Source organism: Pecten maximus, chromosome 2 (genome assembly GCF_902652985.1).
Source record: "Pecten maximus chromosome 2, xPecMax1.1, whole genome shotgun sequence".
NCBI classification, from domain to species: Eukaryota; Metazoa; Mollusca; class Bivalvia; order Pectinida; family Pectinidae; genus Pecten; species Pecten maximus.
This window is the reverse complement of record NC_047016.1, coordinates 48,015,503-48,033,561: the sequence shown is the minus strand read 5'-3', so window position 1 is coordinate 48,033,561 and position 18,059 is coordinate 48,015,503. Positions and strand designations below refer to the sequence as shown.

At 37.3% G+C, this 18,059-nt stretch overlaps 1 protein-coding gene across 1 annotated transcript; it reads left to right on the top strand.

Moving 5' to 3' along the window:
- The first annotated feature begins 62 nt into the window (after positions 1-62).
- On the top strand, positions 63-16,197 carry LOC117322314 (probable acyl-CoA dehydrogenase 6). Its single transcript, XM_033877168.1, has 9 exons — positions 63-284; positions 1,487-1,607; positions 1,901-2,030; positions 3,283-3,389; positions 4,590-4,757; positions 7,648-7,821; positions 12,616-12,777; positions 14,160-14,310; positions 15,732-16,197. The coding sequence occupies exons 1-9, from the start codon at positions 126-128 to the stop codon at positions 15,835-15,837; spliced, it is 1,278 nt and encodes a 425-aa protein (XP_033733059.1). The 5' UTR covers positions 63-125; the 3' UTR covers positions 15,838-16,197.
- The last annotated feature ends 1,862 nt before the right edge of the window (positions 16,198-18,059 follow it).

Sequence of the window (18,059 nt, the reverse complement as noted above, 5' to 3'; positions counted from 1 at the left end):
TACTGAAATACAACGGTATCGATTTGTTGTGGTTTCGCGCACTATTTATATTGACCAATCAAACAGCGAAGAATTCTTTACTCCGTAAGAGGTAAACAAAGGCAGACTGGATCGAAAGTGGAGATATGCATGTACGTTGTGTTTCAAAACTGTGTAGCCGCAGGCTGAAGAATGTTCTAAAATTAGAACTATGGCAGCAAAACAGATTTATGTCAGCAACTTCGAGTAACAGAGAGGCGATTTACAGTACAGAACATCTGCAGATGAAAGAATCCCTCAAAAAGGTTGGTAACTTATGTGACTTACACACCAAAGTCCAAAGTTCGAGATATGGTCTCAATGCAAGTGCATTATTTTCAATAAAAACCTTAGGCCTTTTTTCATCTGAAAAGCAGGATAAGTGCAGCGTATCTAATGAGTGACCAGGGATTGCCCAGGGACATTTGCACGCCAATGAAGTTAATATGTTTTTATAATTGTTTTAACCCCCCCCCCCCCCCCCCCCCCCCCCCCCTCCCGTCACTCATTATCTGTACCCGGATAAGTGTGCGAATTCAAAAACAGTAATAGCGATTCTTACATTACATAACAGTTAGCTGCTCTTCAAGACTCTTGTAGCGGGACTGGACTGGGTTGATCATCGGTGACCAGGTACATATAGCTCGATCAATACATTGTAGGTAGAGCATCCGGCTAGTGTACTCCTATAACATAAGAGGCCGCTGGTCGGCTCTTTTTCTATCGGATATTATTTTGCCGACTGCGACGCCTGTCAAAAGTATCTCGCCGTGTAAAACCTCTAACATTGTTGGAGTACCGGCTAGTGTTCAGAGGTCCCGGATTCAAACCCCAGTCTGGCCGCTACATTTTCTCCTCTCCTGTTACAAAATTGGCACCCAGGCCAACTAAAATACCCACGGCCGTGGTATGAGGGTCTCGTGTGTCTTCAAGGACGAAGACTTGGAAAAAAGGAGGGATGTGTACATGTAGCGGGACTGGACTGGGTCGATCATCGGTGACCAGGTAGCTCAATAGGTAGAGCATCCGGCTAGTGTTAGGAGGTTTCAGGTTGGAACCCTGGTCTGGCCGCTACATTTTATCCTCTCCTGTTACATTCTCATTTGTAAGCTTGGAGGATCAACTAAAATTAGAAAATGATTATAATAATATATATATATATTGCACCAATAGAATCTGGTTTTGGAATATTATACATGGATTACTGAATTGAAGGGAACAGTGACCTCGATGAACGCCAGTGGCCATGTACATGTATAAGTAGCTCAAATAGTTAGATTGATAGCTATAGTCTGTATATAGAGTTTTGGGGTCCTGGTCTGAATCTGATGATGATCATTGCGTTTTGCCCCTCCTAATGCATTTAGCAACTGAATTGTTGTATTTCTATTTTAAACAATAATACCAGTACAGTGTTTGAATTTCCACTATGTATGTTTGAATCATTTGTGTTTCTGTATTGATACAGATCATTGAAAGAGACATCAATCCAAATGTTGATCAGTGGGAGGCAGAGGGACAATTTCCTGCTAAACAGATTTTCAAAACTCTGGGAGATGCGGGCCTACTGGGCGTTACCAAACCAACAGGTATTTAATTAATATATATTATACTATCAGTTCTGTATAATGGGCTATCTTATATATAGAGAGGCACAAATTGTAGTTAATTTAGCAACTAGCTTTAAAATGCTAATATATAGAAAGTATTGTATTTTATAACCGGCCATTTTAATGGAAAACATTTGTCAGATAGCCAAATTTAACTCATTAGATAGCCCTCGTAATTGATAGGCATTTTTTAATGTTTTAAATGGTATATAGTGCAATATATAACTAATTATGGTTTGTTATACTTCTGACTGTGGAATCTTTGTTGACAGAGTATGGTGGGTTAGGATTGGATTATACCTACAGTGTGGCAGTGGCCGAGGAGCTAGGTTCCATCAACTGCGGAGCGATACCAATGGCGATAGGTGTACAGACCGACATGGCTACTCCTGCCTTGGCAAGGTAAAGTATAGTGCTGGTGTAGATGTGACAGGGTGGGTGTGCTGCTGGGTGTCTTCGGCAGTATGCTTCAGTGAGGTAGCACTATAAATCGGCAAAAGTTCCGGCCTATCACAAGGAGACTTAACCCGAACATACCGCAGCCTCCCAAAACACGCATACGCACTCACCACATGCATGCATATCACACGCACGGGAGGCCGTCCTTAAATGACCTTAGCTGTTGATAGCACGCGTACGTTAAACAAATATAACCAAACCAAACCAAACTGAGCTTCATATAACCATCAAATCTCCAATTTTGGGCTTTACCTCCTCCTTCCCCAGAAACACTTACATTCCCCTGTGGTCTTGACCCCTTGCCAGATATATCAGAGCTCCATCTTTCATCTGGAACTCTTTTGAATATTAAGATATGTTTGTAAGCTTCAAAGTATTTTGTATATCTTCTATATATAGTCATATCCATGTGTTTCAAACTATCTGAAATAGAGTCAATTATAAATAATCAGAGTTTGAAATATCACTAGCTAGAAAACTATAGTTTGTATTGAAAAACAAAATTGTCTTTTAACTATCTGTCAATTCGAAATTACCAGAGGTTTGATGTAATTCAGCAGAGGGTTACTGCTTTTGTATGTATAAAGTTATGATAAAGGGAGATAATTTGATTATGACTCGTGCCCTGACCTGGCCTCAAACTCAATCAAAAGCACCTACAAAATGTAATTGTCTAGCAAGAAATATACCTGCAGCTTATACCACTGTGCCACATCCACGTAATATAATGTATTTATATAGAGCTAGCTAAGACATATACCTGACTTCACGAAACCTTTGTAGAAGATGTCTCTATCACATTAACTGACCTGTTCTACCATATGTTTGAATATATATTCCTCTGTCACATGTCAAAAATAATTTATAATCAAAAGTGAAGATATGACGTCATGACCCATTTCTCTGTTGTGAAATAATTCAAGTCAAAATTATCCGGTCTTATAGAAATCAGTTTGAAATTTTTTACATCAATTCTCATGAATTGGAATTGTGATTTACAAAACACACTCTTGGCTATATATATAAATATATGGAGTTTGTTAATGCCATTCACCAAGAAGCTTATAGGGTACGTATCAAATTATTAATCTTATTTTGTAAATCCTGTAATACATATGAATCCACTCATATAAAATCCTTTATTTATATCATGATTATTTAACTTCCTGACTTTTTTTTTTTTGGTTTTGTTTAGATTTGGAAGTGATGAGCTAAAGAAGGAATTCCTAGCACCATCCGTGTCGGGTGACAGAGTGGCCTGTCTAGGAGTTAGTGAGGTCGGCTCCGGTTCAGATGTAGCAAGTTAGTATGATATTATGGACCTCAATGGGTCTGGCAGTTAGTGAGGTAGGTTCTGGCTCAGATGTATCTAGTTAGTATGATATTATGAACATCCAAAGTTCGAGCAGATATATATGACGTTAGGTTGGCTCTGGTTCAGATGTACATTCAGGGCTTTTTCTGGGGGCTTTTTGGGGCCGTTAATGGGCCCCTTTCCCAATTGAAATTATTTCATATTTAAGCCAAATTCCCAAAATTTACAGTTTACTCCTGAAAAAATCTTTCCCAATTCACCAATTTTCTTCCCAAAATGATACCAAAAAGCCCTTTCCCAAACCAGTGAGAAAAAGCCCTGACATTGTAGCAAGATAGTTTAATATTATGAACAATCCATGGGTCAAGCAGATGGTTAGATGGATAGAGTGAGTGATCATTATCATGCCATTCCAGAGTCTAGCAGATACAGTATAGTCATTCTAGTTCAGATTATCGTTTTGATGTGCATGTTTTCGTTTTATATTTATTACCGATCAATAATCGATCATTTTAGAAATTGTGATATATATAATCATGCATGACTTTAAAAGTGATTCTCAACATTAGGGAACCAGGTGGAAAACTTAGTATACATCATAGCTATGATATGAATTGTCTTTCCCGTAAAAGAATTCCGATTTGACTGTTTTTACAAAAGTGTTTCCCATTTCTTTTTTTCAATATTCATTGTTTTTTTTTAAAGATTGTCATATTATTCGACTGATTTCTTGTAACTTGATAGACTTTATACTCATGATATTTAGTTTTATCGCACCGCTGACAAATTTGTTGTATTTGAATGGTTAAAATTGGGTTACATGCATATGGTAACTATCTATGAGACTGCAGGGGCCAGGTCAGTAAAATTTCTTAAGGGGCAATATACCCTGGCCCATGTCCATCACTTTGAAATCCCTATAAAACATTAAAACGTATTGGGTCATCTGCCTGACTCTAGTTTCTTTCTACTGTAAGGCCCCATATGCTCTCCCACCAAGGTCAGCAAGAGTGATAAGCATCAATTGAGATAATAATTTTGTTTTGTAAAATATTAGCATCAGTTAAAATAATCTTTTAAGAATTGTTGTAAAATACGTTAAGGTCATATAAAAATATTGTTTACCATGGCAGATATTTTTGTTGTACCTAAAGCTGTCAGTTTTAAATGTTTCCCTGTTGTTTCAGGTATACAAACTAAAGCTGTGAAACATGGAGATGACCTGGTGATTAACGGCGGTAAAATGTGGACCACAAATGCATTCCAGGCAGACTGGATGTGTCTTCTGGCAAATACTTCTGATGGACCTGTCTATGGCAACAAGTCACTCATCTGTCTCCCAATGGACTTACCAGGTAAATAAATACTCACCTGTCTCCCCATGGACTTACCAGGTAAATAAATACTCACCTGTCTCCCCATAGACTTACCAGGTAAATAAACAATTATCTCTCTCCACATGGACTTACCAGGTAAATAAACACTCACCCGTCTCCATAGACTTACCAGGTAAATAAATACTCACCTGTCTCCCCATGGACTTACCAGGTAAATAAATACTCATCTGTCTCCCCATGGACTTACCAGGTAAATAAACATTCACCTGTTTTCCCATGGACCTACCAGGTAAATAAACACTCATCTGTCTCCCCATAGACTTACCAGGTAAATGAACACTCATCTGTCTCCCCATGGACTTACCAGGTAAATAAACACTCACCTGTCTCCCCATAGACCTACCAGGTAAATAAACACTCATCTGTCTCCATGGACTTACCAGGTAAATAAACACTCACCTGTCTCCCCATGGACTTACCAGGTAAATAAACACTCGTCTGTCTCCCCATGGACTTACCAGGTAAATAAACACTCATCTGTCTCCCCATGGACTTACCAGGTAAATAAACACTCATCTGTCTCTCCATGGACTTACCATGTAAATAAACATTCATCTGTCTCTCCATTGACTTACCAGGTAAATACATACTCATCTGTCTCCCCATGTACTTACCAGGTAAATAAACACTCACCTGTCTCCCCATGGACTTACCAGGTAAATAAACACTCATCTGTCTCCCCATAGACTTACCAGGTAAATAAATGCTAATCTGTCTCTCCATGGACTTACCAGGTAAATAAACAATTATCTCTCTCTCTCTCCGTGGACTTACCAGGTAAATAAACATTCATCTGTCTCCCCATAGACTTACCAGGTAAATCAACACTCACCTGTTTCCCCATGGACTTACCAGGTAAATATACACTCATCTGTCTCCGCATGGACTTACCAGGTAAATAAACACTCATCTGTCTCCCCATGGACTTACCAGGTAAATAAACATTCATCTGTCTCCCCATAGACTTACCAGGTAAATAAACACTCACCTGTTCCCCATAGACTTACCAGGTAAATAAACACTCATCTGTCTCCCCATAGACTTACCAGGTAAATAAACACTCATCTGTCCCCATGGACTTACCAGGTAAATAAACACTCACCTGTCTCCCCATGGACTTACCAGGTAAATAAACACTCATCCGTCTCCTCCTGGACTTACCAGGTAAATAAACACTCACCTGTTTCCCCATGGACTTATCAGGTAAATAAACACTCACCTGTTCCCCATAGACTTACCAGGTAAATAAACACTCATCTGTCTCCCCATGGACTTAACAGGTAAATAAACACTCATCTGTCTCCCCATGGACTTACCAGGTAAATAAACACTCCTCCGTCTCCTCCTGGACTTACCAGGTAAATAAACACTCATCTGTCTCCCCATAGACTTACCAGGTAAATAAACACTCATCTGTCTCCCCATGGACTTAACAGGTAAATAAACACTCATCTGTCTCCCCATGGACTTACCAGGTAAATAAACACTCATCTGTCTCCCCATGGACTTACCAGGTAAATAAACACTCATCTGTCTCTCCATTGACTTACCAGGTAAATAAACACTCACCTGTTTCCCCATGGACTTATCAGGTAAATAAACACTCATCTGTCTCATTGGTCAGGAACATCCTTGGGGGGAGGGGAACAGAGTTTGTATAATTTTTTCTCTGAACCCCCAGGGGCCTGAGGGGCAGAGTCTTAGAGGGGAAATAGGGGTTAATCATTTAAATTGCCACTAGTTGTAAAGCTATGAATGAATTTGAACCAAATTTGGACAGGAACATCCTTGGGAGAAGGGGAACCGTGTTTGTATAAATTTTTACTCTGAACTCCCAGGGGCATTAGGGGCTGGGCCCAATAGGGAAACAAGGGGTCTGGAATATCTTTGGGGGAAGAGGGGAAAGAAAGTTTATGTAAATATTGACTCTGACCCCAAGGGGCCTGAAGGATGGGGCCAAATAGGGGAAATAGAGATCTGTCTTTATATCGCTCCTTAAGTCATAAAGTTTTAAATGGATTTGAACCCAATTTGGTCAGAAACATCCTTGATTTTGCATAAATGGTTGCTGTGACCCTCCATCCCATAACCATGTATAACATCGCTGGACATTATGGGATAAACACAATTCTGATGTAAAAATAGGCCCAAGGGTCTTTCTCCACCCTAAGAGACTTAGTTTCTTCAAACACAATTAGGTTGTCCAAAATAATCCATAGGGTCTTTCAGTCCCTTAGAGAGTATGTGTATTAACAAATTGAACATAACATTATTTTGATATTTGGTCAAATCCAACCAGGTGAGCGATACAGGCCCCATGGGCCTCCTGTTGAATTTGCCATCTTCCTTTTGGAATTAAATACTTTGCCTCTAGAACTACTGACACACTAATGTCCTAGAGGGAATTAGTTCATAACTAAAACACTGCATCATAAAGCTTTTCCGTCCTTCTAGGACCGGTCAGTAGTTCTTACTATCAGTGGCACTTATATATATATTATTCATATCAATACTGGACTAATCACTTGTGTATGTTTTATATAACCCTTTAAGGAGTGAAGTTAGCGAGTTAGATCTAGTATTAGTTATAATAATATATATTATTTCATATCAATACTGGACTAATCACTTGTGTACGTTAAGTGAAGTTAGCGAGTTACTTCTAGTATTAGTTATAAAAATATACATTATTTCATATCAATAGTACGCTAATCGCTTGTGTACATTTTATATAATCCTGTAAGGAGTGAAGTTAGCGAGTTAGATCTAGTATTAGTTATAATAATATATATTATTTCATATCAATAGTACGCTAATCGCTTGTGTACATTTTATATAATCCTTTAAGGAGTGAAGTTAGCGAGGAAAATAGACAAGATGGGGATGAGGAGCTCTGATACAGGCCAGGTTTTCTTGGAGGATGTACGAGTACCAGCCAAGTATATCATCGGTGACGAGGGAATGGGATTCACGTACCAAATGTTGCAGTTCCAGGAGGAAAGATTGTGGGCTGCCGCGGCAGGTATATGTTTGTCATAAGTTAGAGCGACTATAACACTGTAAAAATCACTGTCGGAAAATGTTATCAGGCGTAATAATTTTAAAAAGTATTTTATATAAGTAAGATCTTCCCTTAATTACGAAAATTAAAAGTGTCTGCAACCATAATTTGTAAATACCTAAATCAGTAAGAAATAACAACATTACAATTCGGTAGGTTCTACAAGAATTCATACATGACTGCTCAGCAAACTTAAGCTTGTCATTAGCACCCATGTGACTCATTCAGCTTTGTCCGGATAGCATTCTTTATAAACTTTGACAGAGGTAAATGATGATTTAAAACTTGTAAACATATGCTTTATAGAACATGTTTTATAATGTAGGCTCATGCATCGCTATATCTTTATCTTTAATGCTTAATCCTGCCTACACTTTTATATATAAATTACCATCAAAATTTTACAGTGGATAGAAAATTTTCGTTTTATTTTCATTGATCATTTAGGCCATGCAAAGTCGAAATTTGAAAGAAAAAAAGATAATTGGTCTAATAGATTATTTTACAAAAAAATCCCAAATATGCTCAAATGTGACCCTGTCTGAAAATATATTAAAAAATGGTGCTTTCAAAATATCATTGTTTGTGGCATGTTAATTCTGTTCATAAAGAAAATAACAATCTTTCTAGATTCCATATAAGTGTTCAAATAAACTTTTGTGAGTTCCATCAAGGAAAGATAACTCTTTTGAAGAAGCGCGCCCAGATGTAGGCAACCATCTTAAACCCATTTCAGTATGAAGAAATCATCATTTAATGATATGTACAGATAAAGTCACTGTACATTAGGAATGGAATGAAATAATATAATTAAATACTTCCTGTTTTAATACCTAATTTCATGTAGTTTCTGTGTATACTGTGAGGCAGAGTGTAATATTTACAATGGATTAAGGGGTACGTAAACAGCAAAAATGATTTAACTGGTAAGTTTTTCCACATGTTGATTTGACTCCTCTGACTCAGATATTGATAGTTGATGGTAAGATGTATGACATCTCAACTTTTAAAGAATACATTAATGTCATTTATGGAGCTTTCAATTATAGATCAAGCGGGAAATCATTTTTAGAAGTTTTACTTTTCCTTTTACATGAGTTACAATTCAGCATAATAGAGTATTTCCTACCATTTCATTGTAGAAAAAGATTGTAGTGGTGGATCATATTATAGAGTATTCTGTAAATACTTAACCTGTGCAAATATCACCATACATATTAAACTTCAGAACTCATTTGTGTGAAACATATTTTGGTGGATCCCTGTCATGCAGGAGCTGCCACAAAACGTACAACATATGTGCTACGCAATATACTGGTCTATCAATTAAACAGATAAATACAAATCTTTTTTTTTTATTTTCATGAAAGTGTCAATGTCTGGTTTTTAAATACCTTTAGAATTACGTACCAGGTATTTGAAACAGGTTTTTTAGCTCACCTGGACCGAAGGTCCGGTGAGCTTATGCCATGGCGCAGCGTCCGTCGTCCGTCCGTCAACATTTGCTTCAAATCGCTACTAGTCAAAAAGTTCTTATTGGATTTTGACCAAATTTGGTCAGAAACATTCTTGGCAAAATGGGAACAGATTTTGCATAAATGGTGACTCTGACCCCTGAGGGGCCAAAGGGGCGGGGCCCAATAGGGGAAATAGAGGTAATTCCTTTAAATCGCTACTAGTCATAAATTTATGAATGGATTTCAACCCAATTTGGTCAGAAACATCTTTGGGGGAAGGGGAACAGATTTTGCATAAATGGTGATTCTGACCCCCGAGGGGCCAAAGGGGCGGGGCCAAATATTGGAAATAGAGGTAATTCCTCTAAATCTCTACTAGTCATAAAGTTATGAATGGATTTGAACCCAATTTGGTCAGAAACATCCTTGGGGGAAGAGGAAGAGATTTTGCATAAATGGTGGCTCTGACCCCCAAGGGGCCAAAGGGGCGGGGCCAAATATGGGAAATAGAGGTAATTCCTTTGAATCTCTACTAGTCATAAAGTTATGAATGGATTTGAACCCAATTTGGTCAGAAACATCCTTGGGGGAAGGGGAAAAGATTTTGCATAAATGGTGGCTCTGACCCCCGAGGGGCCAAAGGGGCGGGGCCCAATAGGGGAAATTAAGGTAATTCCTTTAAATCGCTACTTGTCATAAAGTTATGAATGGATTTCAACCCAATTTGGTCAGAAACATCCTTGGGGGAAGGGGAAGAGATTTTGCATAAATGGTGGCTCTGACCCCCGGGGGCGAAAGGGGCGGGGCCCAATAGGGGTAATAGAGGTAATTCCTTTAAATCACTACTAGTCATAAAGTTATGAATGGATTTGAACCCAATTTGGTCAGAAACATTCTTGGCAGAAGGGGAACAGATTTTGCATAAATGGTGACTCTGACCCCCAAGGGGCCAAAGGGGCGGGGCCAAATATGGGAAATAGAGGTAATTCCTCTAAATCTCTACTAGTCATAAAGTTGTGAAGGGATTTGAACCCAATTTGGTCAGAAACATCCTTGGGGGAAGGGGAACAGATTTTGCATAAATGGTGGCTCTGACCCTAAAGGGGCCAAAAGGGAGGGGCCCAGTGGGGGAAATAGAGGTAATTCCTTTGAATCGCTACTAGTCATCAAGTTATGAATGGATTTGAACCCAATTTGGTCAGAAACAGGGGAACAGATTTTGCATAAATGGTGACTCTGACCCCCGAATGGCCAAAGGGGCGGGCCCAATAGGTGAAATAGAGGTAATTCCTTTAAATCGCTACTAGTCATAAAGTGATGAATGCATGTTCTATAAACAATTCTTGAGGTCTTTCAGACCTTAGAGAGTCTGGACTTCATTAATCTTTAAAGCAGTTCGGATTCCCACACTATAACCATATACAGTGCAACTTCCGAAAACCGAACCTTCTAAAAACCGAACACCTCTGAATACCGAACGAATTGTCATTGTACGGAATTGGTCCTTCTTTATTATAGTATTAAAAAACTTCCAAATACCGATCCCTCTGAATTCCGAACACCGGACTGATTTTGTGTCCGGTTCCTGTTAAAATATACCAAAAATTACTTCTGAAAACCGGCCTTACCTGGGCGATCATGACACGAGGTCAGGCCAGTCAACCGTGAAACAACAACTGTGACGGGTATTGTGTGAAGCCTTATTGTCTCGGGACCTACGTAGGTGATTTGTACAGGTATCCAATATATACCCCAAGGGGGCATTATGACGGAAGGCCTAGTGTATAATCAACACGACAATTATGAAACAATGCCACACTTCATTGAAGCGCGTCGGTTCGTTTATCTTCTCAATGCAAGTAGAGCTAGAAGCCTGAGTTTAGACAACAGCGATGTCGGAAATACGACCAGTATCATCTGATCAATTGTAATTGATATTGAAACAAAACATCTTCACACCCTTTAATATTATTTGATGTGTAAAATATTCTGTATCGGACTATTGGCCCCATCCACATGACGAGGCTTCACCGGATGTAACAAAATGTAGGCCGATCGTAAAGTGTAGTTGTACATGTGAAAATACTGTTTAAAACTATTGTTATAGTCATTTGCCTTTCTTATATATTCTGCAATATAAACATTGATTAACTTTCATAATATGCATATTATTCAGACAATCCAAATTGTCTAAGTATGTACGTGCCGTTTTGGAATCGGGTGCATTCTAATAAAACATCGTCCAACCAATTATATCCGGAATTTGACCGGTCATTTTTCGATCAACTTCTCCAAACCGAACCCTCTATAAACCGAACAAATAGTCATGTCCCATGCATGTTCGGTTTATAGAGGTTCCACTGTATAGCATTGTTAGAGTTTTACAAATAAAACAATTTGAATATGAACATTATTTCAACATTTGGTCTAATCCAACCAGGTGAGCGATACAGGCCCCATGGGCCTCTTGTTTTACTTTTGAAAGGTAAAACCAAAACCTAATCAGTCAAAGTTCCTTGAAATATTTTATGGGAAACGACAAATAGTGTACCGATCATCCTACGGGCTCTGTCTGCGAGCGTCAGGGCCATGGGTTACGGCTGGTGAAACTTACTCAGCTAGGATTTACTGAAAGTCCATGAATGGTTTTAAAAGGACTCCACTCCCTATCAATGTGCCAGTTAATCATTGTACTTATTGGTTTAAATAGAGGTTACACAACGAGTGCTTGTTGGTTATGGAATTTATTTCACACGAGTAAGTTATTTTTTAAAAGTTACAAAAGACACGAGCTTTAGTGAGTGTTTTTTGCAGCTTTTAAAAAATAACTTACGAGGGTGAAATAAATTCCATATCCAACAATTTCGAGTCGTGTGACCTGTTTCTACCACAATAATATCTACTTGAATCAAAGAGAAACGTGGCCAAGTATAATTTCGCGTATGCAAATAAAGTGTACCGGTGATGTGACGTCCTTAGATTATTGATGACGTCAATAACAATTGCAGCTTGGGTCAAAGTTCACCGTGTTAGCCAATCAAAATGCGTACAGAGTTTATACCACGTGTGGTATAAACAGATTGTTAATCAACAGCTGTAAATGATTAACTGATGGTCTGAGAGTTGAATAACACAGGGTATTTTGGTAGAAACATGGTTATACACTCAAATTTGAAAGTGTCAAAATCAGCTCGTTTACTGCAGTATGTTCATGTACTGTACATGCTACAAAATGGTGGTTGAAATAAGATACAAAAAGAGTTTTTATCTCAATTTTGAAATCTTTCCTCATTTTAAGCTGTTATGCCCCTGGAGAAGTGCATTGCTATGACAATAGAGTATACAAGCCAAAGAAAGGCGTTTGGACAGCCCATCCTTAACAACCAGGTTGTCCACTTTCGTCTTGCTGAGCTAGCCACAGAAGTGGAGGCTCTCCGGTCAATGCTGTATCGTGCAGTTGGTAAGTATATGTTTCCTTTTCACACTAACATACCAAATATGTAAAACAAGATTGTTTTTCATGAGCATAAACTTTTTTTTTTCATAAAAATTATATAAATTTTACTGTGTTCTAATAATGATTTTTATGTGATATTTTTAGCCCGTCATCATCAGATGGTGGGCTATTCAAATTACCTTGTGTCTATGGTCTGTTCGTCGATTGACTATCCATAAACAATCAATGTTATTGCTATATCCCAAAGTTCTTTACAGATCTTTCTCTTATTTCATAGTTAGGTTCTCCTTGGTCCATAGTTATGCATTATAAATTTTAAGACTTGATTGGAAAATTAAATGACTGACAGGCAACTTTTTTTATAATTTTGACAGTTCATGTTTCCTTATCGCTATTTCTTACAAAGTTCTTCATGGATCTTTCTCAAATTTTACCTGTTAATTGGTTCTTCTTTGTCACTAGTTCTGAATGATACATTTTGAGACCAATTGGAAACACGATGCATTATGACTGACAGAATTTCGAATTTTGAAAGTAGAAGATTTTTATTGCTAAATCTCAGAAACTTATCCATGGATCTTTCTCATAGTTTACCTGTTATTTTTTCTCAGTCCCTAGTTGTGCAAGTTATAATTCTAAACTGATCAGAAAACAAGATGGCCGACAGGCAGCCATTTGGAATTTTGACAGTTGAAGATTGTTTTCTCTATTTCTCTGAATATTTTTTATGGATCTTTCTCAGAAGTTACATGTTAGTTCTCCATGGTCCCTAGTTGTGTTTGTTCCATTTTGAGACTGATAAAAAAAACAATTTGGCCGACAGACAGCCATTTTGACTGTTGACAGCTGATGTTTGTTATCACAGAAATTCTTCATATCTTGGATCTTTCTCAAATTTTACATTTAGTTTCCGTTTTCCCCCGGCCAGTTGTGTATATGTTTCATATTGAGGCTGATTGGAAAATAAAATGCCCAACAGGTGGCCATTTTGAATTTTTGTTCAGTTTAGATTTGTGAATGCTACATCTTAGAAAGTTATTCATGAATATTTCTTGAATTTCATTTAAATTTCTCTTGTATGATTAGTAGGAGTTTAACTCCATAGCTACATATTTCTCCGAATGTTCTTGATAATTTTTTCAGATTTGTTATATGTAGGTTCCACTTGTTTTCAAATGATTAAGAGGAAGAAGAGATAAGCAGAGAAAAGATCAGTCTTACATCCAATAAAAGTCATCCAATGGTGGGAGCCAAGATCCCTCTGGAATCTCTTGTTTAAATAATTAGATTGGCTATGATCAGTCAAAGGCATTTCACCAAATGGAAGACTATCTTATCTTTGCTATAAGTTGTCAGTGATATTGTGCATTCCTTGGTTTTTCCAGGTCAATACATCGAAGGTAATGATGTGACAATGCTGGCCTCCATGTGTAAGCTGAAGAGTGGACGACTGGCCCGAGAGGTCACTGATGGGTGTCTACAGTATTGGGGAGGCATGGGCTTCACTAACGAAGTTCTAATTAGCAGATTTTTCAGGTTTGTGTCAGAATGATATTTAGCCAAATTTGTGCTCCGGAAATAAATCATGTACATGTTTGTATATGTGGTAACCAAAAATAAAGAAATTCTTTCCATGGTAGGTGCTGGAGAAAACACAGCTTATGTACGGTTTGAATTAAAACACTTACTTTTGGGGGCCGAGTGGTTAGGGTGTCTCGACACTTTATCACTATCCCTCCACCTCTGGGTTGCGAGTTCGAAACCTGTGTGGGGCAATTGCCAGGTACTGACCGTAGGCCGGTGGTTTTTCTCCGGGTACTCCGGCTTTCCTCCACCTCCAAACCTGGCACGTCCTTAAATGACCCTGGCTATTAATAGGACGTTAAACAAAAACAAACCAAACAAACCAATTGGGAGGTTCCTGTCAGACAAACCTTGATTCCTTCCATAGTGTAGATATTTTGCTGCAAAATTAAGCCCTTGACAGACAAGTATATAAGCTAAATATGGTTATATTACATTGTAAGCAAGTTTACTGAAGGTTTAATCAAGTTGGTCACTGGTCATTAAGTTCACCGCTTCAGAAGCTTATTATAGAATAAGTTCAAACTTACACTAGCTTATTTAACACAAAACCAGGTTTCATTGTCATGTGTATAAGAATAGGAATTATTTAAATATCAAATTATTCAGTCCGTCATCAGTACTGTCAAATTTATCCTGCTTCCACTGATCAGATTTTGGGATAGGAATGTGTTCAGTGGTAAATCTGTCGATAGATTTAAAGCCTAAATTAGAATATTGTTAGTTTGGTTTTGATTTACTGACCAAAAAATGATCCTTCGACTGCAATTAAGAAATAATTAAGGACGATTTGTGTATTGTTGCAGGATATACAACTAGGACGAGAATATTTTGCATAGCAAACGTGGTAAAATTTGAAATAAATCTCATAGTTTATCTCTCATACACTGTGTCAGATATAAAATCTCTAAATAGTGATGTCCATTGTACCGGTATGTCTCATATTGATTAATGATTAATATACATGTAAAAGATATTTAGTGTTTATATTCTACTATGTTGACAAGTAAACAGGTTGTTAATTTCACTATGTTGTTATGTAAACAGGTTGTTAATTTCATGATGTTATGTAAACAGGTTGTTAATTTCATGATGTTATGTAAACAGGTTGTTAATTTCACTATGTTGTTATGTAAACAGGTTGTTAATTTCATGATGTTATGTAAACAGGTTGTTAATTTCACGATGTTATTTAACAGGTTGTTAATTTCACACTGACAAAATGTATTTTCAATAATAAAAAATGTTTTCCCTTCCTACCTATCACAGTTCTTTAAGGAGCAGCAGGTCGTCTTGAAAGATGACCTTAATAATCTCTGGTAACATACAACTGATCAGAAACAAATTTTCAGTTTGGTTAATTTTCATTGCAGGGATTTCCGACTGCTGTCCATTGGGGGAGGAGCTGATGAAGTAATGCTGTCAATCATATGTAAATACATGGACACTTTACCAAAAAATCCAAGCAAGTCCAAATGATCACAATGACTGTGGATTCCATTAAAAGAAGGACTATTTGCAAACTGTGATTTATTGAGTAAGGAACTTCCTGCTGAAAAACTGTAATGTGTCTAAGACATGTTTGTGTTGTTGATTTCATTCTGTTATTTGATTGTCAACAAACAGAACTCAATCTAACTTGTGATATTAAACAGTTATCAATGTCTTATTTATATAAAAACTTTAACAATTATAGAAAGTTAGTGATTAATGTCGCATTTGGTTCATGCAATAGTAGGTTAACATTCGTTTTCTAGCTGTCTTAACTCTTTCCGTATTTTGTGTTCTTTCTGGATTCCATACTGGAAGTAGTTATCAGGCTTGTCCCCGGAAGTTGAAACAAAATGGCAGAGACTACATGTGCATTTTTGGTGTATTGTTATTTTCATATAGTAACGGGGTCGCGGTGGCTGAGTGGTTAGGTGTACCGACACTTTAACACTAGCCCTCCACCACTGGGTTGCGAGTTCGAAACCTACGTGGGGCAGTTGCCAAGTACTGACCGTACGCCAGTGGTTTTTCTCCGGGTACTCCGGCTTTCCTCCACCTCCAAAACCGGGCATGTCCTTAAATGACCCTGGCCGTTAATACGACAATAAACAAAAATAAACCAAACCAAACCAAATCATATAGAAACACAAAAAAGATAGTGTTGTCATTGTACTTTGAGAAATTTTTAATTGAATTAAATCCAGATGTCCCATTGACCAATATGCAATGTACTGGATAATTACTCCTGAAGTGAAAATGTAGCAAAACACCATATTGTTTACATTAACAACATATGAAGAAAATATCATCTATTACTCTGACGGGAAAAAAAAGTAAGCTGAATTTGATAAACACAAATTAACAACCAAAATATTTGTTTTGAAAGTCCTGAACACCTTTTATATGCACCATTGTATTGGAAAATTGTATGTGTCAGGTGCTGTTTTCAACAAATCAACTCTCAAATGACGTCAGCTTAGCCTGACAACTATAGTCAACAGTGGGGAAGAGGGAGAGAAGCAGAGCTTGAAATTACCCGGGGTGGTATTTTGATTTTAGTTGACATCGATTAAGAGGGAGCACATTTTGCTGTTGACATTATGGAAAGAGTTAAACATCTAATGCTTTGACAGGAAATAAAATAGTCTTGTGTGCATTATGGGAGGTTTTTGGTAGCATGCTGTAAGTAAAATCATTGTTATTTTAAATACTCAACAATTGGCGAAATCTGAGATGACCAAATGTAATCTTATTTTTCACATAGCAGTTTGACTTATGCCTTTCCACAGTTCTTGTTCTGATTTGTAGGTGAAATATTGAGTAAATTAAGAGTGAGGGAGATCAATACTGTGCTCAACCATATATAGAGTTATCGCCCTTTATTCTACGATATTTGGCCGAATCCTTTTCTGTCATATTTCCAACTGTTGTGCTCTGAACAGTGTTTTCTGAAAAATTATAACTGGTAAAATTTGGGTCCTGAACAAGAGATACATATATCTGGAGTATAGAATTTCTTTTATTATTTTAAATTTTAATTATGGTCTTGACTTACTTCCTAATTCAAAGAAGTCAAATAAGTAAAAAGAAAGTTCAAACAGCATTATTTACTCTGTAAAAACAATGAAGTCTATCCCATTTTGGTCCTGAACAACGGATACATATATCTGGAGTTTAGAATTTCTTTTATTATTTTTAATTTTAATGCATGACCTTGACGTACTTCCTAATTCAAAGAAGTCAAATAAGTAAAAAGAAAGTTCAAACAGCATTACTTACCCTGTAAAAACAATGAAGTCTATCCCATTTTTTCTCCAAGTGACATTCTTGCTTTTTTCCAAAACAAGTTTTTCTGAATACATTCCAGACTGTAGTTGTGGAACTGTTAAAATAAAAGTGACACGGGAAAAAATAAAAGTGACATGGGGAAAAAAACACACACAATCAAGTTAACCATTCCAGTTGCTCTGAAATAGGCTTGTTATGGCTTTCATAGCAACATAAACTGTCAATCCAAAATTAGGTTGTTCATTTAGTACTTGTATAACATTTTTATCATCACTTGAATTATACATGACTAAAGGATTATTACAATGTATTTGAAGCCATAAGTCCAAGAACATTATTTCTGTCATGTAATGCACGAACATCTTTGTGACAGGACAGGACTGTCCACCATTTGTACAAAATTGTAACATTGATGCATACAA